At 44.1% G+C, this 27854-nt stretch overlaps 1 protein-coding gene across 1 annotated transcript in view; it reads right to left on the minus strand.

Moving 5' to 3' along the window:
* LOC121562934 (protein disulfide-isomerase-like) overlaps positions 1-7509 on the minus strand; it is a gene marked incomplete at its 5' end in the record, with an annotated part of 24848 nt that extends 17339 nt beyond the window's left edge. The window contains one exon of the mRNA XM_041875071.2: positions 7372-7509. Within this exon, the coding sequence (XP_041731005.2) occupies positions 7372-7509 (138 nt within the window). The remainder of the gene's footprint in view (positions 1-7371) is intronic.
* Between the last annotated feature and the right edge of the window lie 20345 nt (positions 7510-27854).

A 27854-nucleotide genomic window follows, 5' to 3' on the forward strand; every position in this document is an offset into this window, starting at 1 on the left:
TGAGCCTAGTATATCGATATTTCTCAGTATGGATGAGCCTAGTATATCGATATTTCTCAGTATGGATGAGCCTAGTATATCGATATTTCTCAGTATGGATGAGCCTAGTATATCGATATTTCTCAGTATGGATGAGCCTAGTATATCGATATTTCTCAGTATGGATGAGCCTAGTATATCGATATTTCTCAGTATGGATGAGCCTAGTATATCGATATTTCTCAGTATGGATGAGCCTAGTATATCGATATTTCTCAGTATGGATGAGCCTAGTATATCGATATTTCTCAGTATGGATGAGCCTAGTATATCGATATTTCTCAGTATGGATGAGCCTAGTATATCGATATTTCTCAGTATGGATGAGCCTAGTATATCGATATTTCTCAGTATGGATGAGCCTAGTATATCGATATTTCTCAGTATGGATGAGCCTAGTATATCGATATTTCTCAGTATGGATGCGAGCCTAGTATATCGATATTTCTCAGTATGGACGAGCCTAGTATATCGATATTTCTCAGTATGGACGAGCCTAGTATATCGATATTTCTCAGTATGGACGAGCCTAGTATATCGATATTTCTCAGTATGGACGAGCCTAGTATATCGATATTTCTCAGTATGGACGAGCCTAGTATATCGATATTTCTCAGTATGGACGAGCCTAGTATATCGATATTTCTCAGTATGGACCGAGCCTAGTATATCGATATTTCTCAGTATGGACGAGCCTAGTATATCGATATTTCTCAGTATGGACCGAGCCTAGTATATCGATATTTCTCAGTATGGACGAGCCTAGTATATCGATATTTCTCAGTATGGACGAGCCTAGTATATCGATATTTCTCAGTATGGACGAGCCTAGTATATCGATATTTCTCAGTATGGACGAGCCTAGTATATCGATATTTCTCAGTATGGACGAGCCTAGTATATCGATATTTCTCAGTATGGAGCCGAGCCTAGTATATCGATATTTCTCAGTATGGACGAGCCTAGTATATCGATATTTCTCAGTATGGACGAGCCTAGTATATCGATATTTCTCAGTATGGACGAGCCTAGTATATCGATATTTCTCAGTATGGACGAGCCTAGTATATCGATATTTCTCAGTATGGACGAGCCTAGTATATCGATATTTCTCAGTATGGACGAGCCTAGTATATCGATATTTCTCAGTATGGACGAGCCTAGTATATCGATATTTCTCAGTATGGACGAGCCTAGTATATCGATATTTCTCAGTATGGGACGAGCCTAGTATATCGATATTTCTCAGTATGGACTGAGCCTAGTATATCGATATTTCTCAGTATGGACGAGCCTAGTATATCGATATTTCTCAGTATGGGACGAGCCTAGTATATCGATATTTCTCAGTATGGATCGAGCCTAGTATATCGATATTTCTCAGTATGGACGAGCCTAGTATATCGATATTTCTCAGTATGGACGAGCCTAGTATATCGATATTTCTCAGTATGGATGAGCCTAGTATATCGATATTTCTCAGTATGGATGAGCCTAGTATATCGATATTTCTCAGTATGGATGAGCCTAGTATATCGATATTTCTCAGTATGGATGAGCCTAGTATATCGATATTTCTCAGTATGGATGAGCCTAGTATATCGATATTTCTCAGTATGGATGAGCCTAGTATATCGATATTTCTCAGTATGGATGAGCCTAGTATATCGATATTTCTCAGTATGGATGAGCCTAGTATATCGATATTTCTCAGTATGGATGAGCCTAGTATATCGATATTTCTCAGTATGGACGAGCCTAGTATATCGATATTTCTCAGTATGGACGAGCCTAGTATATCGATATTTCTCAGTATGGATCGAGCCTAGTATATCGATATTTCTCAGTATGGACTGAGCCTAGTATATCGATATTTCTCAGTATGGACGAGCCTAGTATATCGATATTTCTCAGTATGGACGAGCCTAGTATATCGATATTTCTCAGTATGGACCGAGCCTAGTATATCGATATTTCTCAGTATGGACGAGCCTAGTATATCGATATTTCTCAGTATGGACGAGCCTAGTATATCGATATTTCTCAGTATGGACGAGCCTAGTATATCGATATTTCTCAGTATGGGACGAGCCTAGTATATCGATATTTCTCAGTATGGACCGAGCCTAGTATATCGATATTTCTCAGTATGGGACGAGCCTAGTATATCGATATTTCTCAGTATGGACGAGCCTAGTATATCGATATTTCTCAGTATGGATGAGCCTAGTATATCGATATTTCTCAGTATGGACGAGCCTAGTATATCGATATTTCTCAGTATGGACGAGCCTAGTATATCGATATTTCTCAGTATGGACGAGCCTAGTATATCGATATTTCTCAGTATGGACGAGCCTAGTATATCGATATTTCTCAGTATGGACGAGCCTAGTATATCGATATTTCTCAGTATGGACGAGCCTAGTATATCGATATTTCTCAGTATGGACCGAGCCTAGTATATCGATATTTCTCAGTATGGACGAGCCTAGTATATCGATATTTCTCAGTATGGACGAGCCTAGTATATCGATATTTCTCAGTATGGGACGAGCCTAGTATATCGATATTTCTCAGTATGGATCGAGCCTAGTATATCGATATTTCTCAGTATGGACGAGCCTAGTATATCGATATTTCTCAGTATGGACGAGCCTAGTATATCGATATTTCTCAGTATGGACGAGCCTAGTATATCGATATTTCTCAGTATGGACGAGCCTAGTATATCGATATTTCTCAGTATGGACGAGCCTAGTATATCGATATTTCTCAGTATGGACGAGCCTAGTATATCGATATTTCTCAGTATGGACGAGCCTAGTATATCGATATTTCTCAGTATGGATGAGCCTAGTATATCGATATTTCTCAGTATGGACGAGCCTAGTATATCGATATTTCTCAGTATGGACGAGCCTAGTATATCGATATTTCTCAGTATGGACGAGCCTAGTATATCGATATTTCTCAGTATGGATGAGCCTAGTATATCGATATTTCTCAGTATGGATGAGCCTAGTATATCGATATTTCTCAGTATGGATGAGCCTAGTATATCGATATTTCTCAGTATGGATGAGCCTAGTATATCGATATTTCTCAGTATGGATGAGCCTAGTATATCGATATTTCTCAGTATGGACGAGCCTAGTATATCGATATTTCTCAGTATGGACGAGCCTAGTATATCGATATTTCTCAGTATGGACGAGCCTAGTATATCGATATTTCTCAGTATGGACGAGCCTAGTATATCGATATTTCTCAGTATGGACGAGCCTAGTATATCGATATTTCTCAGTATGGACGAGCCTAGTATATCGATATTTCTCAGTATGGACGAGCCTAGTATATCGATATTTCTCAGTATGGATGAGCCTAGTATATCGATATTTCTCAGTATGGATGAGCCTAGTATATCGATATTTCTCAGTATGGACGAGCCTAGTATATCGATATTTCTCAGTATGGACGAGCCTAGTATATCGATATTTCTCAGTATGGACGAGCCTAGTATATCGATATTTCTCAGTATGGATGAGCCTAGTATATCGATATTTCTCAGTATGGATGAGCCTAGTATATCGATATTTCTCAGTATGGACGAGCCTAGTATATCGATATTTCTCAGTATGGACGAGCCTAGTATATCGATATTTCTCAGTATGGACGAGCCCTAGTATATCGATATTTCTCAGTATGGACGAGCCTAGTATATCGATATTTCTCAGTATGGATGAGCCTAGTATATCGATATTTCTCAGTATGGATGAGCCTAGTATATCGATATTTCTCAGTATGGATGAGCCTAGTATATCGATATTTCTCAGTATGGATGAGCCTAGTATATCGATATTTCTCAGTATGGATGAGCCTAGTATATCGATATTTCTCAGTATGGATGAGCCTAGTATATCGATATTTCTCAGTATGGATGAGCCTAGTATATCGATATTTCTCAGTATGGATGAGCCTAGTATATCGATATTTCTCAGTATGGATGAGCCTAGTATATCGATATTTCTCAGTATGGATGAGCCTAGTATATCGATATTTCTCAGTATGGATGAGCCTAGTATATCGATATTTCTCAGTATGGATGAGCCTAGTATATCGATATTTCTCAGTATGGATGAGCCTAGTATATCGATATTTCTCAGTATGGATGAGCCTAGTATATCGATATTTCTCAGTATGGATGAGCCTAGTATATCGATATTTCTCAGTATGGATGAGCCTAGTATATCGATATTTCTCAGTATGGATGAGCCTAGTATATCGATATTTCTCAGTATGGATGAGCCTAGTATATCGATATTTCTCAGTATGGATGAGCCTAGTATATCGATATTTCTCAGTATGGATGAGCCTAGTATATCGATATTTCTCAGTATGGATGAGCCTAGTATATCGATATTTCTCAGTATGGATGAGCCTAGTATATCGATATTTCTCAGTATGGATGAGCCTAGTATATCGATATTTCTCAGTATGGATGAGCCTAGTATATCGATATTTCTCAGTATGGATGAGCCTAGTATATCGATATTTCTCAGCATGGATGAGCCTAGTATATCGATATTTCTCAGTATGGATGAGCCTAGTATATCGATATTTCTCAGTATGGATGAGCCTAGTATATCGATATTTCTCAGTATGGATGAGCCTAGTATATCGATATTTCTCAGTATGGATGAGCCTAGTATATCGATATTTCTCAGTATGGATGAGCCTAGTATATCGATATTTCTCAGTATGGATGAGCCTAGTATATCGATATTTCTCAGTATGGATGAGCCTAGTATATCGATATTTCTCAGTATGGATGAGCCCTAGTATATCGATATTTCTCAGTATGGATGAGCCTAGTATATCGATATTTCTCAGTATGGACGAGCCTAGTATATCGATATTTCTCAGTATGGATGAGCCTAGTATATCGATATTTCTCAGTATGGACGAGCCTAGTATATCGATATTTCTCAGTATGGACGAGCCTAGTATATCGATATTTCTCAGTATGGATGAGCCTAGTATATCGATATTTCTCAGTATGGACGAGCCTAGTATATCGATATTTCTCAGTATGGACGAGCCTAGTATATCGATATTTCTCAGTATGGACGAGCCTAGTATATCGATATTTCTCAGTATGGACGGAGCCTAGTATATCGATATTTCTCAGTATGGACGAGCCTAGTATATCGATATTTCTCAGTATGGACGAGCCTAGTATATCGATATTTCTCAGTATGGACGAGCCTAGTATATCGATATTTCTCAGTATGGACGAGCCTAGTATATCGATATTTCTCAGTATGGACGAGCCTAGTATATCGATATTTCTCAGTATGGACGAGCCTAGTATATCGATATTTCTCAGTATGGACCGAGCCTAGTATATCGATATTTCTCAGTATGGACGAGCCTAGTATATCGATATTTCTCAGTATGGGACGAGCCTAGTATATCGATATTTCTCAGTATGGACGAGCCTAGTATATCGATATTTCTCAGTATGGACGAGCCTAGTATATCGATATTTCTCAGTATGGACGAGCCTAGTATATCGATATTTCTCAGTATGGACGAGCCTAGTATATCGATATTTCTCAGTATGGGCCGAGCCTAGTATATCGATATTTCTCAGTATGGACGAGCCTAGTATATCGATATTTCTCAGTATGGACGAGCCTAGTATATCGATATTTCTCAGTATGGACGAGCCTAGTATATCGATATTTCTCAGTATGGACGAGCCTAGTATATCGATATTTCTCAGTATGGACGAGCCTAGTATATCGATATTTCTCAGTATGGACGAGCCTAGTATATCGATATTTCTCAGTATGGACGAGCCTAGTATATCGATATTTCTCAGTATGGACGAGCCTAGTATATCGATATTTCTCAGTATGGATGAGCCTAGTATATCGATATTTCTCAGTATGGACGAGCCTAGTATATCGATATTTCTCAGTATGGATGAGCCTAGTATATCGATATTTCTCAGTATGGATGAGCCTAGTATATCGATATTTCTCAGTATGGATGAGCCTAGTATATCGATATTTCTCAGTATGGATGAGCCTAGTATATCGATATTTCTCAGTATGGATGAGCCTAGTATATCGATATTTCTCAGTATGGATGAGCCTAGTATATCGATATTTCTCAGTATGGATGAGCCTAGTATATCGATATTTCTCAGTATGGATGAGCCTAGTATATCGATATTTCTCAGTATGGATGAGCCTAGTATATCGATATTTCTCAGTATGGATGAGCCTAGTATATCGATATTTCTCAGTATGGATGAGCCTAGTATATCGATATTTCTCAGTATGGATGAGCCTAGTATATCGATATTTCTCAGTATGGATGAGCCTAGTATATCGATATTTCTCAGTATGGATGAGCCTAGTATATCGATATTTCTCAGTATGGATGAGCCTAGTATATCGATATTTCTCAGTATGGATGAGCCTAGTATATCGATATTTCTCAGTATGGATGAGCCTAGTATATCGATATTTCTCAGTATGGATGAGCCTAGTATATCGATATTTCTCAGTATGGATGAGCCTAGTATATCGATATTTCTCAGTATGGATGAGCCTAGTATATCGATATTTCTCAGTATGGATGAGCCTAGTATATCGATATTTCTCAGTATGGATGAGCCTAGTATATCGATATTTCTCAGTATGGATGAGCCTAGTATATCGATATTTCTCAGTATGGATGAGCCTAGTATATCGATATTTCTCAGTATGGATGAGCCTAGTATATCGATATTTCTCAGTATGGATGAGCCTAGTATATCGATATTTCTCAGTATGGATGAGCCTAGTATATCGATATTTCTCAGTATGGATGAGCCTAGTATATCGATATTTCTCAGTATGGATGAGCCTAGTATATCGATATTTCTCAGTATGGATGAGCCTAGTATATCGATATTTCTCAGTATGGATGAGCCTAGTATATCGATATTTCTCAGTATGGATGAGCCTAGTATATCGATATTTCTCAGTATGGATGAGCCTAGTATATCGATATTTCTCAGTATGGATGAGCCTAGTATATCGATATTTCTCAGTATGGATGAGCCTAGTATATCGATATTTCTCAGTATGGATGAGCCTAGTATATCGATATTTCTCAGTATGGATGAGCCTAGTATATCGATATTTGTTGCTGACTGCATACGTTTCTACTAAACAGTATGTCCTTAATAGTATGTAGTATGACGAGTAACACAGTATGTCGTTTTAGTAGGCAGTAGGTAAGACGGTTTTCAGACACGGCCTGCGTGTGACTAACCTGTCGGACAAGCAGCACAGAGTCTTGTGTGATGTCATACTTCCTGAAGATGTTTTGGTTCTGGGTCACAGAGAAAGGGAGGTCGGGGAGGTCAACGGCCGCCGCGTAGAACACCTCCACACACCCCAGCTCCAAGTCCTAGACACACACACACACACATTTGAAATACTTTATTTGAAACCACAAATCACATTACAGTCAAGAAGGATCCAAACATTTCATAGGTCTTGGATATATGGACACCTTCCTTCTCCTTACAGCTATACTGACCATAACAGCTGAAACAGAGCAGTACCTTCTCCATACAGCTAGACTGACCATAACAGCTGAAACAGAGCAGTACCCTCTTCTCCATACAGCTAGACTGACCATAACAGCTGAAACAGAGCAGTACCTTCTTCTCCATACAGCTAGACTGGCCATAACAGCTGAAACAGAGCAGCACCTTCTCCATACAGCTAGACTGACCATAACAGCTGAAACAGAGCAGCACCTTCTTCTCCATACAGCTAGACTGACCATAACAGTTGAAACAGAGCAGTACCTTCTCCATACAGCTAGACTGACCATAACAGCTGAAACAGAGCAGTACCTTCTCCTCCATACAGCTAGACTGACCATAACAGCTGAAACAGAGCAGTACCTTCTCCATACAGCTAGACTGACCATAACAGCTGGAACAGAGCAGTATCTTCTCCATACAGCTAGACTGGCCATAACAGCTGAAACAGAGCAGTACCTTCTCCTCCATACAGCTAGACTGACCATAACAGCTGAAACAGAGCAGTACCTTCTCCATACAGCTAGACTGACCATAACAGCTGAAACAGAGCAGTACCTTCTCCATACAGCTAGACTGACCATAACAGCTGAAACAGAGCAGTACCTTCTCCTCCATACAGCTAGACTGACCATAACAGCTGAAACAGAGCAGTACCTTCTCCTCCATACAGCTAGACTGACCATAACAGCTGAAACAGAGCAGTACCTTCTCCTCCATACAGGCAGACTGACCATAACAGCTGAAACAGAGCAGTACCTTCTCCATACAGCTAGACTGACCATAACAGCTGAAACAGAGCAGTACCTTCTCCATACAGCTAGACTGACCATAACAGCTGAAACAGAGCAGTACCTTCTCCTCCATACAGCTAGACTGACCATAACAGCTGAAACAGAGCAGTACCTTCTCCATTCAGCTAGACTGACCATAACAGCTGAAACAGAGCAGTACCTTCTCCATACAGCTAGACTGACCATAACAGCTGAAACAGAGCAGTACCTTCTCCATACAGCTAGACTGACCATAACAGCTGAAACAGAGCAGTACATTCTCCATTCAGCTAGACTGACCATAACAGCTGAAACAGAGCAGTACCTTCTCCATACAGCTAGACTGACCATAACAGCAGAAACAGAGCAGTACCTTCTCCATGCAGCTAGACTGACCATAACAGCTGAAACAGAGCAGTACCTTCTCCTCCATACAGCTAGACTGACCATAACAGCTGAAACAGAGCAGTACCTTCTCCTCCATATAGCTAGACTGACCATAACAGCTGAAACAGAGCAGTACCTTCTCCATACAGCTAGACTGACCATAACAGCTGAAACAGAGCAGTACCTTCTCCTCCATTCAGCTAGACTGACCATAACAGCTGAAACAGAGCAGTACCTTCTCCATACAGCTAGACTGACCATAACAGCTGAAACAGAGCAGTACCTTCTCCATACAGCTAGACTGACCATAACAGCTGAAACAGAGCAGTACCTTCTCCATACAGCTAGACTGACCATAACAGCTGAAACAGAGCAGCACCTTCTTCTCCATACAGCTAGACTGACCATAACAGCTGAAACAGAGCAGTACCTTTTTCTCCATACAGCTAGACTGACCATAACAGCTGAAACAGAGCAGTACCTTCTTCTCCATACAGCTAGACTGACCTTAACAGCTGAAACAGAGCAGTACCTTCTCCATACAGCTAGACTGACCATAACAGCTGAAACAGAGCAGTACCTTCTCCATACAGCTAGACTGACCATAACAGCTGAAACAGAGCAGTACCTTCTCCATACAGCTAGACTGACCATAACAGCTGAAACAGAGCAGTACCTTCTCCTCCATACAGCTAGACTGACCATAACAGCTGAAACAGAGCAGTACCTTCTCCATACAGCTAGACTGACCATAACAGCTGAAACAGAGCAGTACCTTCTCCTCCATACAGCTAGACTGACCATAACAGCTGAAACAGAGCAGTACCTTCTCCTCCATACAGCTAGACTGACCATAACAGCTGAAACAGAGCAGTACCTTCTCCTCCATACAGCTAGACTGACCATAACAGCTGAAACAGAGCAGTACCTTCTTCTCCATACAGCTAGACTGGCCATAACAGCTGAAACAGAGCAGTACCTTCTCCATACAGCTAGACTGACCATAACAGCTGAAACAGAGCAGTACCTTCTCCTCCATACAGATAGACTGACCATAACAGCTGAAACAGAGCAGTACCTTCTCCATACAGCTAGACTGACCATAACAGCTGAAACAGAGCAGTACCTTCTCCATACAGCTAGACTGACCATAACAGCTGAAACAGAGCAGTACCTTCTCCTCCATACAGCTAGACTGACCATAACAGCTGAAACAGATCAGTACCTTCTCCTCCATACAGCTAGACTGACCATAACAGCTGAAACAGAGCAGCACCTTCTCCTCCATACAGCTAGACTGACCATAACAGCTGTAACAGAGCAGTACCTTCTTCTCCATACAGCTAGACTGACCATAACAGCTGAAACAGAGCAGTACCTTCTCCATACAGCTAGACTGACCATAACAGCTGAAACAGAGCAGTACCTTCTCCTCCATACAGCTAGACTGACCATAACAGCTGAAACAGAGCAGTACCTTCTCCATACAGCTAAACTGACCATAACAGCTGAAACAGAGCAGTACCTTCTCCATACAGCTAGACTGACCATAACAGCTGAAACAGATCAGTACCTTCTTCTCCATACAGCTAGACTGACCATAACAGCTGAAACAGAGCAGTACCTTCTCCTCCATACAGCTAGACTGACCATAACAGCTGAAACAGAGCAGTACCTTCTCCTCCATACAGCTAGACTGACCATAACAGCTGAAACAGAGCAGTACCTTCTCCATACAGCTAGACTGACCATAACAGCTGAAACAGAGCAGTACCTTCTTCTCCATACAGCTAGACTGACCATAACAGCTGAAACAGAGCAGTACCTTCTCCATACAGCTAGACTGACCATAACAGCTGAAACAGAGCAGTACCTTCTCCATACAGCTTGACTGACCATAACAGCTGAAACAGAGCAGTACCTTCTTCTCCATACAGCTAGACTGACCATAACAGCTGAAACAGAGCAGTACCTTCTCCTCCATACAGCTAGACTGACCATACCAGCTGAAACAGAGCAGTACCTTCTCCATACAGCTAGACTGACCATAACAGCTGAAACAGAGCAGTCCCTTCTTCTCCATACAGCTAGACTGACCATAACAGCTGAAACAGAGCAGTACCTTCTCCTCCATACAGCTAGACTGACCATAACAGCTGAAACAGAGCAGTACCTTCTCCATACAGCTAGACTGACCATACCAGCTGAAACAGAGCAGTACCTTCTCCTCCATACAGCTAGACTGACCATAACAGCTGAAACAGAGCAGCACCTTCTCCTCCATACAGCTAGACTGGCCATAACAGCTGAAACAGAGCAGTACCTTCTCCTCCATACAGGCAGACTGACCATAACAGCTGAAACAGAGCAGTACCTTCTCCTCCATACAGCTAGACTTACCATAACAGCTGAAACAGAGCAGTACCTTCTCCTCCATACAGCTAGACTGACCATAACAGCTGAAACAGAGCAGTACCTTCTCCATACAGCTAGACTGACCATAACAGCTGAAACAGAGCAGTACCTTCTCCATACAGCTAGACTGGCCATAACAGCTGAAACAGAGCAGTACCTTCTCCATACAGCTAGACTGACCATAACAGCTGAAACAGAGCAGTACCTTCTCCATACAGCTAGACTGACCATAACAGCTGAAACAGAGCAGTACCTTCTCCTCCATACAGCTAGACTGACCATAACAGCTGAAACAGAGCAGTACCTTCTCCTCCATACAGCTAGACTGGCCATAACAGCTGAAACAGAGCAGTACCTTCTCCTCCATACAGCTAGACTGACCATAACAGCTGAAACAGAGCAGTACCTTCTCCATACAGCTAGACTGACCATAACAGCTGAAACAGAGCAGTACCTTCTCCATACAGCTAGACTGACCATAACAGCTGAAACAGAGCAGTACCTTCTCCATACTGCTAGACTGACGATAACAGCTGAAACAGAGCAGTACCTTCTCCATACAGCTAGACTGACCATAACAGCTGAAACAGAGCAGTACCTTCTCCTCCATACAGCTATACTGACCATAACAGCTGAAACAGAGCAGTACCTTCTCCATACTGCTAGACTGACGATAACAGCTGAAACAGAGCAGTACCTTCTCCATACAGCTAGACTGACCATAACAGCTGAAACAGAGCAGTACCTTCTCCTCCATACAGCTAGACTGACCATAACAGCTGAAACAGAGCAGTACCTTCTCCATACAGCTAGACTGACCATAACAGCTGAAACAGAGCAGTACCTTCTCCATACAGCTAGACTGACCATAACAGCTGAAACAGAGCAGTACCTTCTCCTCCATACAGCTAGACTGACCATAACAGCTGAAACAGAGCAGTACCTTCTTCTCCATACAGCTAGACTGACCATAACAGCTGAAACAGAGCAGTACCTTCTCCATACAGCTAGACTGACCATAACAGCTGAAACAGAGCAGTACCTTCTCCTCCATACAGCTAGACTGACCATAACAGCTGAAACAGAGCAGTACCTTCTCCATACAGCTAGACTGACCATAACAGCTGAAACAGAGCAGTACCTTCTCCATACAGCTAGACTGACCATAACAGCTGAAACAGAGCAGTACCTTCTCCTCCATACAGCTAGACTGACCATAACAGCTGAAAAATAGCAGTACCTTCTCCTCCATACAGCTAGACTGACCATAACAGCTGAAACAGAGCAGTACCTTCTTCATACAGCTAGACTGGCCATAACAGCTGAAACAGAGCAGTACCTTCTCCTCCATACAGCTAGACTGACCATAACAGCTGAAACATAGCAGTACCTTCTCCTCCATACAGCTAGACTGACCATAACAGCTGAAACAGAGCAGTACCTTCTCCATACAGCTAGAATGGCCATAACAGTTGAAACAGAGCAGTACCTTCTCCATACAGCTAGACTGACCATAACAGCTGGAACAGAGCAGTACCTTCTCCTCCATACAGCTAGACTGACCATAACAGCTGAAACAGAGCAGTACCTTCTCCTCCATACAGCTAGACTGACCATAACAGCTGAAACAGAGCAGTACCTTCTCCATACAGCTAGACTGACCATAACAGCTGAAACAGAGCAGTACCTTCTCCTCCATACAGCTAGACTGACCATAACAGCTGAAACAGAGCAGTACCTTCCCCATACAGCTAGACTGACCATAACAGCTGAAACAGAGCAGTACCTTCTCCATACAGCTAGACTGACCATAACAGCTGAAACAGAGCAGTACCTTCTCCATACAGCTAGACTGACCATAACAGCTGAAACAGAGCAGTACCTTCTCCTCCATACAGCTAGACTGACCATAAAAGCTGAAACAGAGCAGTACCTTCTTCTCCATACAGCTAGTCTGACCATAACAGCTGAAACAGAGCAGTACCTTCTCCATACAGCTAGACTGACCATAACAGCTGAAACAGAGCAGTACCTTCTCCCTACAGCTAGATTGACCATAACAGCTGAAACAGAGCAGTACCTTCTCCTCCATACAGCTAGACTGACCATAACAGCTGAAACAGAGAAGTACCTTCTCCATACAGCTAGACTGACCATAACAGCTGAAACAGAGCAGTACCTTCTCCATACAGCTAGACTGACCATAACAGCTGAAACAGAGCAGTACCTTCTCCATACAGCTAGACTGACCATAACAGCTGAAACAGAGCAGTACCTTCTCCTCCATACAGCTAGACTGACCATAACAGCTGAAACAGAGCAGTACTTTCTCCATACAGCTAGACTGACCATAAGAGCTGAAACAAAGCAGTACCTTCTCCATACAGCTAGACTGGCCATAACAGCTGAAACAGAGCAGTACCTTCTCCATACAGCTTTACTGACCATAACAGCTGAAAGAGAGTAGTACCTTCTCCATACAGCTAGACTGACCATAACAGCTGAAACAGAGCAGTACCTTCCCCATACAGATAGACTGACCATAACAGCTGAAACAGAGCAGTACCTTCTCCATACAGCTAGACTGACCATAACAGCTGAAACAGAGCAGTACCTTCCCCATACAGCTAGACTGACCATAACAGCTGAAACAGAGCAGTACCTTCCCCATACAGCTAGACTGACCATAACAGCTGAAACAGAGCAGTACCTTCTTCTCCATACAGCTAGACTGACCATAACAGCTGAAACAGAGCAGTACCTTCTTCTCCATACAGCTAGACTGACCATAACAGCTGTAACAGAGCAGTACCTTCTCCATACAGCTAGACTGACCATAACAGCTGAAACAGAGCAGTACCTTCTTCTCCATACAGCTAGACTGACCATAACAGCTGAAACAGAGCAGTACCTTCTCCTCCATACAGCTAGACTGACCATAACAGCTGAAACAGAGCAGTATCTTCTCCTCCATACAGCTAGACTGACCATAACAGCTGAAACAGAGCAGTACCTTCTCCATACACCTAGACTGACCATAACAGCTGAAACAGAGCAGTACCTTCTCCTCCATACAGCTAGACTGACCATAACAGCTGAAACAGAGCAGTACCTTCTCCATACAGCTAGACTGACCATAACAGCTGAAACAGAGCAGTATCTTCTCCATACAGCTAGACTGACCATAACAGCTGAAACAGAGCAGCACCTTCTCCATACAGCTAGACTGACCATAACAGCTGAAACAGAGCAGTACCTTCTCCTCCATACAGCTAGACTGACCATAACAGCTGAAACAGAGCAGTACCTTCTTCTCCATACAGCTAGACTGACCATAACAGCTGAAACAGAGCAGTACCTTCTCCATACAGCTAGACTGACCATAACAGCTGAAACAGAGCAGTACCTTCTCCCTACAGCTAGACTGACCATAACAGCTGAAACAGAGCAGTACCTTCTCCTCCATACAGCTAGACTGACCATAACAGCTGAAACAGAGCAGTCCCTTCTTCTCCATACAGCTAGACTGACCATAACAGCTGAAACAGAGCAGTACCTTCTCCTCCATACAGCTAGACTGACCATAACAGCTGAAACAGAGCAGTACCTTCTCCATACAGCTAGACTGACCATAACAGCTGAAACAGAGCAGTACCTTCTCCTCCATACAGCTAGACTGACCATAACAGCTGAAACAGAGCAGTACCTTCTCCTCCATACAGCTAGACTGGCCATAACAGCTGAAACAGAGCAGTACCTTCTCCTCCATACAGGCAGACTGACCATAACAGCTGAAACAGAGCAGTACCTTCTCCTCCATACAGCTAGACTTACCATAACAGCTGAAACAGAGCAGTACCTTCTCCTCCATACAGCTAGACTGACCATAACAGCTGAAACAGAGCAGTACCTTCTCCATACAGCTAGACTGGCCATAACAGCTGAAACAGAGCAGTACCTTCTCCATACAGCTAGACTGACCATAACAGCTGAAACAGAGCAGTACCTTCTCCATACAGCTAGACTGACCATAACAGCTGAAACAGAGCAGTACCTTCTCCTCCATACAGCTAGACTGACCATAACAGCTGAAACAGAGCAGTACCTTCTCCTCCATACAGCTAGACTGGCCATAACAGCTGAAACAGAGCAGTACCTTCTCCTCCATACAGCTAGACTGACCATAACAGCTGAAACAGAGCAGTACCTTCTCCATACAGCTAGACTGACCATAACAGCTGAAACAGAGCAGTACCTTCTCCATACAGCTAGACTGACCATAACAGCTGAAACAGAGCAGTACCTTCTCCATACTGCTAGACTGACCATAACAGCTGAAACAGAGCAGTACCTTCTCCATACAGCTAGACTGACCATAACAGCTGAAACAGAGCAGTACCTTCTCCTCCATACAGCTATACTGACCATAACAGCTGAAACAGAGCAGTACCTTCTCCATACAGCTAGACTGACCATAACAGCTGAAACAGAGCAGTACCTTCTCCATACAGCTAGACTGACCATAACAGCTGAAACAGAGCAGTACCTTCTCCTCCATACAGCTAGACTGACCATAACAGCTGAAACAGAGCAGTACCTTCTCCATACAGCTAGACTGACCATAACAGCTGAAACAGAGCAGTACCTTCTCCATACAGCTAGACTGACCATAACAGCTGAAACAGAGCAGTACCTTCTCCTCCATACAGCTAGACTGACCATAACAGCTGAAACAGAGCAGTACCTTCTTCTCCATACAGCTAGACTGACCATAACAGCTGAAACAGAGCAGTACCTTCTCCATACAGCTAGACTGACCATAACAGCTGAAACAGAGCAGTACCTTCTCCTCCATACAGCTAGACTGACCATAACAGCTGAAACAGAGCAGTACCTTCTCCATACAGCTAGACTGACCATAACAGCTGAAACAGAGCAGTACCTTCTCCATACAGCTAGACTGACCATAACAGCTGAAACAGAGCAGTACCTTCTCCTCCATACAGCTAGACTGACCATAACAGCTGAAAAATAGCAGTACCTTCTCCTCCATACAGCTAGACTGACCATAACAGCTGAAACAGAGCAGTACCTTCTCCATACAGCTAGACTGGCCATAACAGCTGAAACAGAGCAGTACCTTCTCCTCCATACAGCTAGACTGACCATAACAGCTGAAACAGAGCAGTACCTTCTCCTCCATACAGCTAGACTGACCATAACAGCTGAAACAGAGCAGTACCTTCTCCATACAGCTAGAATGGCCATAACAGTTGAAACAGAGCAGTACCTTCTCCATACAGCTAGACTGACCATAACAGCTGAAACAGAGCAGTACCTTCTCCTCCATACAGCTAGACTGACCATAACAGCTGAAACAGAGCAGTACCTTCTCCTCCATACAGCTAGACTGACCATAACAGCTGAAACAGAGCAGTACCTTCTCCATACAGCTAGACTGACCATAACAGCTGAAACAGGGCAGTACCTTCTCCATACAGCTAGACTGACCATAACAGCTGAAACAGAGCAGCACCTTCTCCATACAGCTAGACTGACCATAACAGCTGAAACAGAGCAGTACCTTCTCCTCCATACAGCTAGACTGACCATAACAGCTGAAACAGAGCAGTACCTTCTTCTCCATACAGCTAGACTGACCATAACAGCTGAAACAGAGCAGTACCTTCTCCATACAGCTAGACTGACCATAACAGCTGAAACAGAGCAGTACCTTCTCCCTACAGCTAGACTGACCATAACAGCTGAAACAGAGCAGTACCTTCTCCTCCATACAGCTAGACTGACCATAACAGCTGAAACAGAGCAGTACCTTCTTCTCCATACAGCTAGACTGACCATAACAGCTGAAACAGAGCAGTACCTTCTCCTCCATACAGCTAGACTGACCATAACAGCTGAAACAGAGCAGTACCTTCTCCATACAGCTAGACTGACCATAACAGCTGAAACAGAGCAGTACCTTCTCCTCCATACAGCTAGACTGACCATAACAGCTGAAACAGAGCAGCACCTTCTCCTCCATACAGCTAGACTGGCCATAACAGCTGAAACAGAGCAGTACCTTCTCCTCCATACAGGCAGACTGACCATAACAGCTGAAACAGAGCAGTACCTTCTCCTCCATACAGCTAGACTTACCATAACAGCTGAAACAGAGCAGTACCTTCTCCTCCATACAGCTAGACTGACCATAACAGCTGAAACAGAGCAGTACCTTCTCCATACAGCTAGACTGACCATAACAGCTGAAACAGAGCAGTACCTTCTCCTCCATACAGCTAGACTGGCCATAACAGCTGAAACAGAGCAGTACCTTCTCCTCCATACAGCTAGACTGACCATAACAGCTGAAACAGAGCAGTACCTTCTCCATACAGCTAGACTGACCATAACAGCTGAAACAGAGCAGTACCTTCTCCATACAGCTAGACTGACCATAACAGCTGAAACAGAGCAGTACCTTCTCCATACAGCTAGACTGACCATAACAGCTGAAACAGAGCAGTACCTTCTCCATACAGCTAGACTGACCATAACAGCTGAAACAGAGCAGTACCTTCTCCTCCATACAGCTAGACTGACCATAACAGCTGAAACAGAGCAGTACCTTCTCCATACAGCTAGACTGACCATAACAGCTGAAACAGAGCAGTACCTTCTCCATACAGCTAGACTGACCATAACAGCTGAAACAGAGCAGTACCTTCTCCTCCATACAGCTAGACTGACCATAACAGCTGAAACAGAGCAGTACCTTCTCCATACAGCTAGACTGACCATAACAGCTGAAACAGAGCAGTACCTTCTCCATACAGCTAGACTGACCATAACAGCTGAAACAGAGCAGTACCTTCTCCTCCATACAGCTAGACTGACCATAACAGCTGAAACAGAGCAGTACCTTCTTCTCCATACAGCTAGACTGACCATAACAGCTGAAACAGAGCAGTACCTTCTCCATACAGCTAGACTGACCATAACAGCTGAAACAGAGCAGTACCTTCTCCTCCATACAGCTAGACTGACCATAACAGCTGAAACAGAGCAGTACCTTCTCCATACAGCTAGACTGACCATAACAGCTGAAACAGAGCAGTACCTTCTCCATACAGCTAGACTGACCATAACAGCTGAAACAGAGCAGTACCTTCTCCTCCATACAGCTAGACTGACCATAACAGCTGAAAAATAGCAGTACCTTCTCCTCCATACAGCTAGACTGACCATAACAGCTGAAACAGAGCAGTACCTTCTCCATACAGCTAGACTGGCCATAACAGCTGAAACAGAGCAGTACCTTCTCCTCCATACAGCTAGACTGACCATAACAGCTGAAACAGAGCAGTACCTTCTCCTCCATACAGCTAGACTGACCATAACAGCTGAAACAGAGCAGTACCTTCTCCATACAGCTAGAATGGCCATAACAGCTGAAACAGAGCAGTACCTTCTCCATACAGCTAGACTGACCATAACAGCTGGAACAGAGCAGTACCTTCTCCTCCATACAGCTAGACTGACCATAACAGCTGAAACAGAGCAGTACCTTCTCCTCCATACAGCTAGACTGACCATAACAGCTGAAACAGAGCAGTACCTTCTCCATACAGCTAGACTGACCATAACAGCTGAAACAGAGCAGTACCTTCTCCTCCATACAGCTAGACTGACCATAACAGCTGAAACAGAGCAGTACCTTCCCCATACAGCTAGACTGACCATAACAGCTGAAACAGAGCAGTACCTTCTCCATACAGCTAGACTGACCATAACAGCTGAAACAGAGCAGTACCTTCTCCATACAGCTAGACTGACCATAACAGCTGAAACAGAGCAGTACCTTCTCCTCCATACAGCTAGACTGACCATAAAAGCTGAAACAGAGCAGTACCTTCTTCTCCATACAGCTAGTCTGACCATAACAGCTGAAACAGAGCAGTACCTTCTCCATACAGCTAGACTGACCATAACAGCTGAAACAGAGCAGTACCTTCTCCCTACAGCTAGATTGACCATAACAGCTGAAACAGAGCAGTACCTTCTCCTCCATACAGCTAGACTGACCATAACAGCTGAAACAGAGAAGTACCTTCTCCATACAGCTAGACTGACCATAACAGCTGAAACAGAGCAGTACCTTCTCCATACAGCTAGACTGACCATAACAGCTGAAACAGAGCAGTACCTTCTCCATACAGCTAGACTGACCATAACAGCTGAAACAGAGCAGTACCTTCTCCTCCATACAGCTAGACTGACCATAACAGCTGAAACAGAGCAGTACTTTCTCCATACAGCTAGACTGACCATAAGAGCTGAAACAGAGCAGTACCTTCTCCATACAGCTAGACTGGCCATAACAGCTGAAACAGAGCAGTACCTTCTCCATACAGCTATACTGACCATAACAGCTGAAAGAGAGTAGTACCTTCTCCATACAGCTAGACTGACCATAACAGCTGAAACAGAGCAGTACCTTCCCCATACAGATAGACTGACCATAACAGCTGAAACAGAGCAGTACCTTCTCCATACAGCTAGACTGACCATAACAGCTGAAACAGAGCAGTACCTTCCCCATACAGCTAGACTGACCATAACAGCTGAAACAGAGCAGTACCTTCCCCATACAGCTAGACTGACCATAACAGCTGAAACAGAGCAGTACCTTCTTCTCCATACAGCTAGACTGACCATAACAGCTGAAACAGAGCAGTACCTTCTTCTCCATACAGCTAGACTGACCATAACAGCTGTAACAGAGCAGTACCTTCTCCTTACAGCTAGACTGACCATAACAGCTGAAACAGAGCAGTACCTTCTTCTCCATACAGCTAGACTGACCATAACAGCTGAAACAGAGCAGTACCTTCTCCTCCATACAGCTAGACTGACCATAACAGCTGAAACAGAGCAGTATCTTCTCCTCCATACAGCTAGACTGACCATAACAGCTGAAACAGAGCAGTACCTTCTCCATACACCTAGACTGACCATAACAGCTGAAACAGAGCAGTACCTTCTCCTCCATACAGCTAGACTGACCATAACAGCTGAAACAGAGCAGTACCTTCTCCATACAGCTAGACTGACCATAACAGCTGAAACAGAGCAGTACCTTCTCCATACAGCTAGACTGACCATAACAGCTGAAACAGGGCAGTATCTTCTCCATACAGCTAGACTGACCATAACAGCTGAAACAGAGCAGCACCTTCTCCATACAGCTAGACTGACCATAACAGCTGAAACAGAGCAGTACCTTCTCCTCCATACAGCTAGACTGACCATAACAGCTGAAACAGAGCAGTACCTTCTTCTCCATACAGCTAGTCTGACCATAACAGCTGAAACAGAGCAGTACCTTCTCCATACAGCTAGACTGACCATAACAGCTGAAACAGAGCAGTACCTTCTCCCTACAGCTAGACTGACCATAACAGCTGAAACAGAGCAGTACCTTCTCCTCCATACAGCTAGACTGACCATAACAGCTGAAACAGAGCAGTACCTTCTCCATACAGCTAGACTGACCATAAGAGCTGAAACAGAGCAGTACCTTCTCCATACAGCTAGACTGACCATAACAGCTGAAACAGAGCAGTACCTTCCCCATACAGCTAGACTGACCATAACAGCTGAAACAGAGCAGTACCTTCTCCATACAGCTAGACTGACCATAACAGCTGAAACAGAGCAGTACCTTCTCCATACAGCTAGACTGACCATAACAGCTGAAACAGAGCAGTACCTTCTCCATTAAGCTAGACTGACCATAACAGCTGAAACAGAGCAGCACCTTCTCCATACAGCTAGACTGACCATAACAGCTGAAACAGAGCAGTACCTTCTCCATACAGCTAGACTGACCATAACAGCTGAAACAGAGCAGTATCTTCTCCTCCATACAGCTAGACTGACCATAACAGCTGAAACAGAGCAGTACCTTCTCCATACAGCTAGACTGACCATAACAGCTGAAACAGAGCAGTACCTTCTCCTCCATACAGCTAGACTGACCATAACAGCTGAAACAGAGCAGTACCTTCTCCATACAGCTAGACTGACCATAACAGCTGAAACAGAGCAGTACCTTCTCCATACAGCTAGACTGACCATAACAGCTGAAACAGGGCAGTACCTTCTCCATACAGCTAGACTGACCATAACAGCTGAAACAGAGCAGCACCTTCTCCATACAGCTAGACTGACCATAACAGCTGAAACAGAGCAGTACCTTCTCCTCCATACAGCTAGACTGACCATAACAGCTGAAACAGAGCAGTACCTTCTTCTCCATACAGCTAGACTGACCATAACAGCTGAAACAGAGCAGTACCTTCTCCATACAGCTAGACTGACCATAACAGCTGAAACAGAGCAGTACCTTCTCCCTACAGCTAGACTGACCATAACAGCTGAAACAGAGCAGTACCTTCTCCTCCATACAGCTAGACTGACCATAACAGCTGAAACAGAGCAGTACCTTCTCCATACAGCTAGACTGACCATAAGAGCTGAAACAGAGCAGTACCTTCTCCATACAGCTAGACTGACCATAACAGCTGAAACAGAGCAGTACCTTCCCCATACAGCTAGACTGACCATAACAGCTGAAACAGAGCAGTACCTTCTCCATACAGCTAGACTGACCATAACAGCTGAAACAGAGCAGTACCTTCTCCATACAGCTAGACTGACCATAACAGCTGAAACAGAGCAGTACCTTCTCCATTAAGCTAGACTGACCATAACAGCTGAAACAGAGCAGCACCTTCTCCATACAGCTAGACTGACCATAACAGCTGAAACAGAGCAGTACCTTCTCCATACAGCTAGACTGACCATAACAGCTGAAACAGAGCAGTACCATCTCCATACAGCTAGACTGACCATAACAGCTGAAACAGAGCAGCACCTTCTCCATACAGCTAGACTGACCATAACAGCTGAAACAGAGCAGTACCTTCTCCATACAGCTAGACTGACCATAACAGCTGAAACAGAGCAGTACCTTCTCCATACAGCTAGACTGACCATAACAGCTGAAACAGAGCAGTACCTTCTCCCTACAGCTAGACTGACCATAACAGCTGAAACAGAGCAGTACCTTCTCCTCCATACAGCTAGACTGACCATAACAGCTGAAACAGAGCAGTACCTTCTTCTCCATACAGCTAGTCTGACCATAACAGCTGAAACAGAGCAGTACCTTCTCCATACAGATAGACTGACCATAACAGCTGAAACAGAGCAGTACCTTCTCCCTACAGCTAGACTGACCATAACAGCTGAAACAGAGCAGTACCTTCTCCTCCATACAGCTAGACTGACCATAACAGCTGAAACAGAGCAGTACCTTCTCCATACAGCTAGACTGACCATAAGAGCTGAAACAGAGCAGTACCTTCTCCATACAGCTAGACTGACCATAACAGCTGAAACAGAGCAGTACCTTCTCCATACAGCTAGACTGACCATAACAGCTGAAACAGAGCAGTACCTTCCCCATACAGCTAGACTGACCATAACAGCTGAAACAGAGCAGTACCTTCTCCATACAGCTAGACTGACCATAACAGCTGAAACAGAGCAGTACCTTCTCCATACAGCTAGACTGACCATAACAGCTGAAACAGAGCAGTACCTTCTCCTCCATACAGCTAGACTGACCATAACAGCTGAAACAGAGCAGCACCTTCTCCATACAGCTAGACTGACCATAACAGCTGAAACAGAGCAGTACCTTCTCCATACAGCTAGACTGACCATAACAGCTGAAACAGAGCAGTACCTTCTCCATACAGCTAGACTGACCATAACAGCTGAAACAGAGCAGTACCTTCTCCTCCATACAGCTAGACTGACCATAACAGCTGAAACAGAGCAGTACCTTCTTCTCCATACAGCTAGTCTGACCATAACAGCTGAAACAGAGCAGTACCTTCTCCATACAGCTAGACTGACCATAACAGCTGAAACAGAGCAGTACCTTCTCCCTACAGCTAGACTGACCATAACAGCTGAAACAGAGCAGTACCTTCTCCATACAGCTAGACTGACCATAACAGCTGAAACAGAGCAGTACCTTCTCCTCCATACAGCTAGACTGACCATAAAAGCTGAAACAGAGCAGTACCTTCTCCTCCATACAGCTAGACTGACCATAACAGCTGAAACAGAGCAGTACCTTCTCCATACAGCTAGACTGACCATAACAGCTGAAACAGAGCAGTACCTTCTCCATACAGCTAGACTGACCATAACAGCTGAAACAGAGCAGTACCTTCTCCATACAGCTAGACTGACCATAACAGCTGAAACAGAGCAGTACCTTCTCCTCCATACAGCTAGACTGACCATAACAGCTGAAACAGAGCAGTACTTTCTCCATACAGCTAGACTGACCATAAGAGCTGAAACAGAGCAGTACCTTCTCCATACAGCTAGACTGGCCATAACAGCTGAAACAGAGCAGTACCTTCTCCATACAGCTATACTGACCATAACAGCTGAAAGAGAGCAGTACCTTCTCCATACAGCTAGACTGACCATAACAGCTGAAACAGAGCAGTACCTTCCCCATACAGATAGACTGACCATAACAGCTGAAACAGAGCAGTACCTTCTCCATACAGCTAGACTGACCATAACAGCTGAAACAGAGCAGTACCTACCCCATACAGCTAGACTGACCATAACAGCTGAAACAGAGCAGTACCTTCTCCATACAGCTAGACTGACCATAACAGCTGAAACAGAGCAGTACCTTCTTCTCCATACAGCTAGACTGACCATAACAGCTGAAACAGAGCAGTACCTTCTTCTCCATACAGCTAGACTGACCATAACAGCTGTAACAGAGCAGTACCTTCTCCATACAGCTAGACTGACCATAACAGCTGAAACAGAGCAGTACCTTCTTCTCCATACAGCTAGACTGACCATAACAGCTGAAACAGAGCAGTACCTTCTCCTCCATACAGCTAGACTGACCATAACAGCTGAAACAGAGCAGTACCTTCTCCTCCATACAGCTAGACTGACCATAACAGCTGAAACAGAGCAGTACCTTCTCCATACAGCTAGACTGACCATAACAGCTGAAACAGAGCAGTACCTTCTCCTCCATACAGCTAGACTGACCATAACAGCTGAAACAGAGCAGTACCTTCTCCTCCATACAGCTAGACTGACCATAACAGCTGAAACAGAGCAGTACCTTCTCCATACAGCTAGACTGACCATAACAGCTGAAACAGAGCAGTACCTTCTCCTCCATACAGCTAGACTGACCATAACAGCTGAAACAGAGCAGTACCTTCTCCATACAGCTAGACTGACCATAACAGCTGAAACAGAGCAGTACCTTCTCCATACAGCTAGACTGACCATAACAGCTGAAACAGAGCAGTACCTTCTCCATACAGCTAGACTGACCATAACAGCTGAAACAGAGCAGTACCTTCTCCATACAGCTAGACTGACCATAACAGCTGAAACAGGGCAGTATCTTCTCCATACAGCTAGACTGACCATAACAGCTGAAACAGAGCAGCACCTTCTCCATACAGCTAGACTGACCATAACAGCTGAAACAGAGCAGTACCTTCTCCTCCATACAGCTAGACTGACCATAACAGCTGAAACAGAGCAGTACCTTCTTCTCCATACAGCTAGTCTGACCATAACAGCTGAAACAGAGCAGTACCTTCTCCATACAGCTAGACTGACCATAACAGCTGAAACAGAGCAGTACCTTCTCCCTACAGCTAGACTGACCATAACAGCTGAAACAGAGCAGTACCTTCTCCTCCATACAGCTAGACTGACCATAACAGCTGAAACAGAGCAGTACCTTCTCCATACAGCTAGACTGACCATAAGAGCTGAAACAGAGCAGTACCTTCTCCATACAGCTAGACTGACCATAACAGCTGAAACAGAGCAGTACCTTCTCCATACAGCTAGACTGACCATAACAGCTGAAACAGAGCAGTACCTTCCCCATACAGCTAGACTGACCATAACAGCTGAAACAGAGCAGTACCTTCTCCATACAGCTAGACTGACCATAACAGCTGAAACAGAGCAGTACCTTCTCCATACAGCTAGACTGACCATAACAGCTGAAACAGAGCAGTACCTTCTCCATTAAGCTAGACTGACCATAACAGCTGAAACAGAGCAGCACCTTCTCCATACAGCTAGACTGACCATAACAGCTGAAACAGAGCAGTACCTTCTCCATACAGCTAGACTGACCATAACAGCTGAAACAGAGCAGTATCATCTCCATACAGCTAGACTGACCATAACAGCTGAAACAGAGCAGCACCTTCTCCATACAGCTAGACTGACAATAACAGCTGAAACAGAGCAGTACCTTCTCCTCCATACAGCTAGACTGACAATAACAGCTGAAACAGAGCAGTACCTTCTTCTCCATACAGCTAGACTGACCATAACAGCTGAAACAGAGCAGTACCTTCTCCATACAGATAGACTGACCATAACAGCTGAAACAGAGCAGTACCTTCTCCCTACAGCTAGACTGACCATAACAGCTGAAACAGAGCAGTACCTTCTCCTCCATACAGCTAGACTGACCATAACAGCTGAAACAGAGCAGTACCTTCTCCATACAGCTAGACTGACCATAAGAGCTGAAACAGAGCAGTACCTTCTCCATACAGCTAGACTGACCATAACAGCTGAAACAGAGCAGTACCTTCTCCATACAGCTAGACTGACCATAACAGCTGAAACAGAGCAGTACCTTCCCCATACAGCTAGACTGACCATAACAGCTGAAACAGAGCAGTACCTTCTCCATACAGCTAGACTGACCATAACAGCTGAAACAGAGCAGTACCTTCTCCATACAGCTAGACTGACCATAACAGCTGAAACAGAGCAGTACCTTCTCCATTAAGCTAGACTGACCATAACAGCTGAAACAGAGCAGCACCTTCTCCATACAGCTAGACTGACCATAACAGCTGAAACAGAGCAGTACCTTCTCCATACAGCTAGACTGACCATAACAGCTGAAACAGAGCAGTATCATCTCCATACAGCTAGACTGACCATAACAGCTGAAACAGAGCAGCACCTTCTCCATACAGCTAGACTGACCATAACAGCTGAAACAGAGCAGTATCTTCTCCATACAGCTAGACTGACCATAACAGCTGAAACAGAGCAGTACCTTCTCCATACAGCTAGACTGACCATAACAGCTGAAACAGAGCAGTACCTTCTCCTCCATACAGCTAGACTGACCATAAAAGCTGAAACAGAGCAGTACCTTCTTCTCCATACAGCTAGTCTGACCATAACAGCTGAAACAGAGCAGTACCTTCTCCATACAGCTAGACTGACCATAACAGCTGAAACAGAGCAGTACCTTCTCCCTACAGCTAGACTGACCATAACAGCTGAAACAGAGCAGTACCTTCTCCATACAGCTAGACTGACCATAACAGCTGAAACAGAGCAGTACCTTCTCCTCCATACAGCTAGACTGACCATAAAAGCTGAAACAGAGCAGTACCTTCTCCTCCATACAGCTAGACTGACCATAACAGCTGAAACAGAGAAGTACCTTCTCCATACAGCTAGACTGACCATAACAGCTGAAACAGAGCAGTACCTTCTCCATACAGCTAGACTGACCATAACAGCTGAAACAGAGCAGTACCTTCTCCATACAGCTAGACTGACCATAACAGCTGAAACAGAGCAGTACCTTCTCCTCCATACAGCTAGACTGACCATAACAGCTGAAACAGAGCAGTACTTTCTCCATACAGCTAGACTGACCATAAGAGCTGAAACAGAGCAGTACCTTCTCCATACAGCTAGACTGGCCATAACAGCTGAAACAGAGCAGTACCTTCTCCATACAGCTATACTGACCATAACAGCTGAAAGAGAGTAGTACCTTCTCCATACAGCTAGACTGACCATAACAGCTGAAACAGAGCAGTACCTTCCCCATACAGATAGACTGACCATAACAGCTGAAACAGAGCAGTACCTTCTCCATACAGCTAGACTGACCATAACAGCTGAAACAGAGCAGTACCTTCCCCATACAGCTAGACTGACCATAACAGCTGAAACAGAGCAGTACCTTCCCCCATACAGCTAGACTGACCATAACAGCTGAAACAGAGCAGTACCTTCTTCTCCATACAGCTAGACTGACCATAACAGCTGAAACAGAGCAGTACCTTCTTCTCCATACAGCTAGACTGACCATAACAGCTGTAACAGAGCAGTACCTTCTCCATACAGCTAGACTGACCATAACAGCTGAAACAGAGCAGTACCTTCTTCTCCATACAGCTAGACTGACCATAACAGCTGAAACAGAGCAGTACCTTCTCCTCCATACAGCTAGACTGACCATAACAGCTGAAACAGAGCAGTACCTTCTCCTCCATACAGCTAGACTGACCATAACAGCTGAAACAGAGCAGTACCTTCTCCATACAGCTAGACTGACCATAACAGCTGAAACAGAGCAGTACCTTCTCCTCCATACAGCTAGACTGACCATAACAGCTGAAACAGAGCAGTACCTTCTCCATACAGCT

The sequence above is a fragment of the Coregonus clupeaformis genome, unplaced genomic scaffold, assembly GCF_020615455.1.
Source record: "Coregonus clupeaformis isolate EN_2021a unplaced genomic scaffold, ASM2061545v1 scaf1500, whole genome shotgun sequence".
In the NCBI taxonomy this organism is placed as follows: Eukaryota; Metazoa; Chordata; class Actinopteri; order Salmoniformes; family Salmonidae; genus Coregonus; species Coregonus clupeaformis.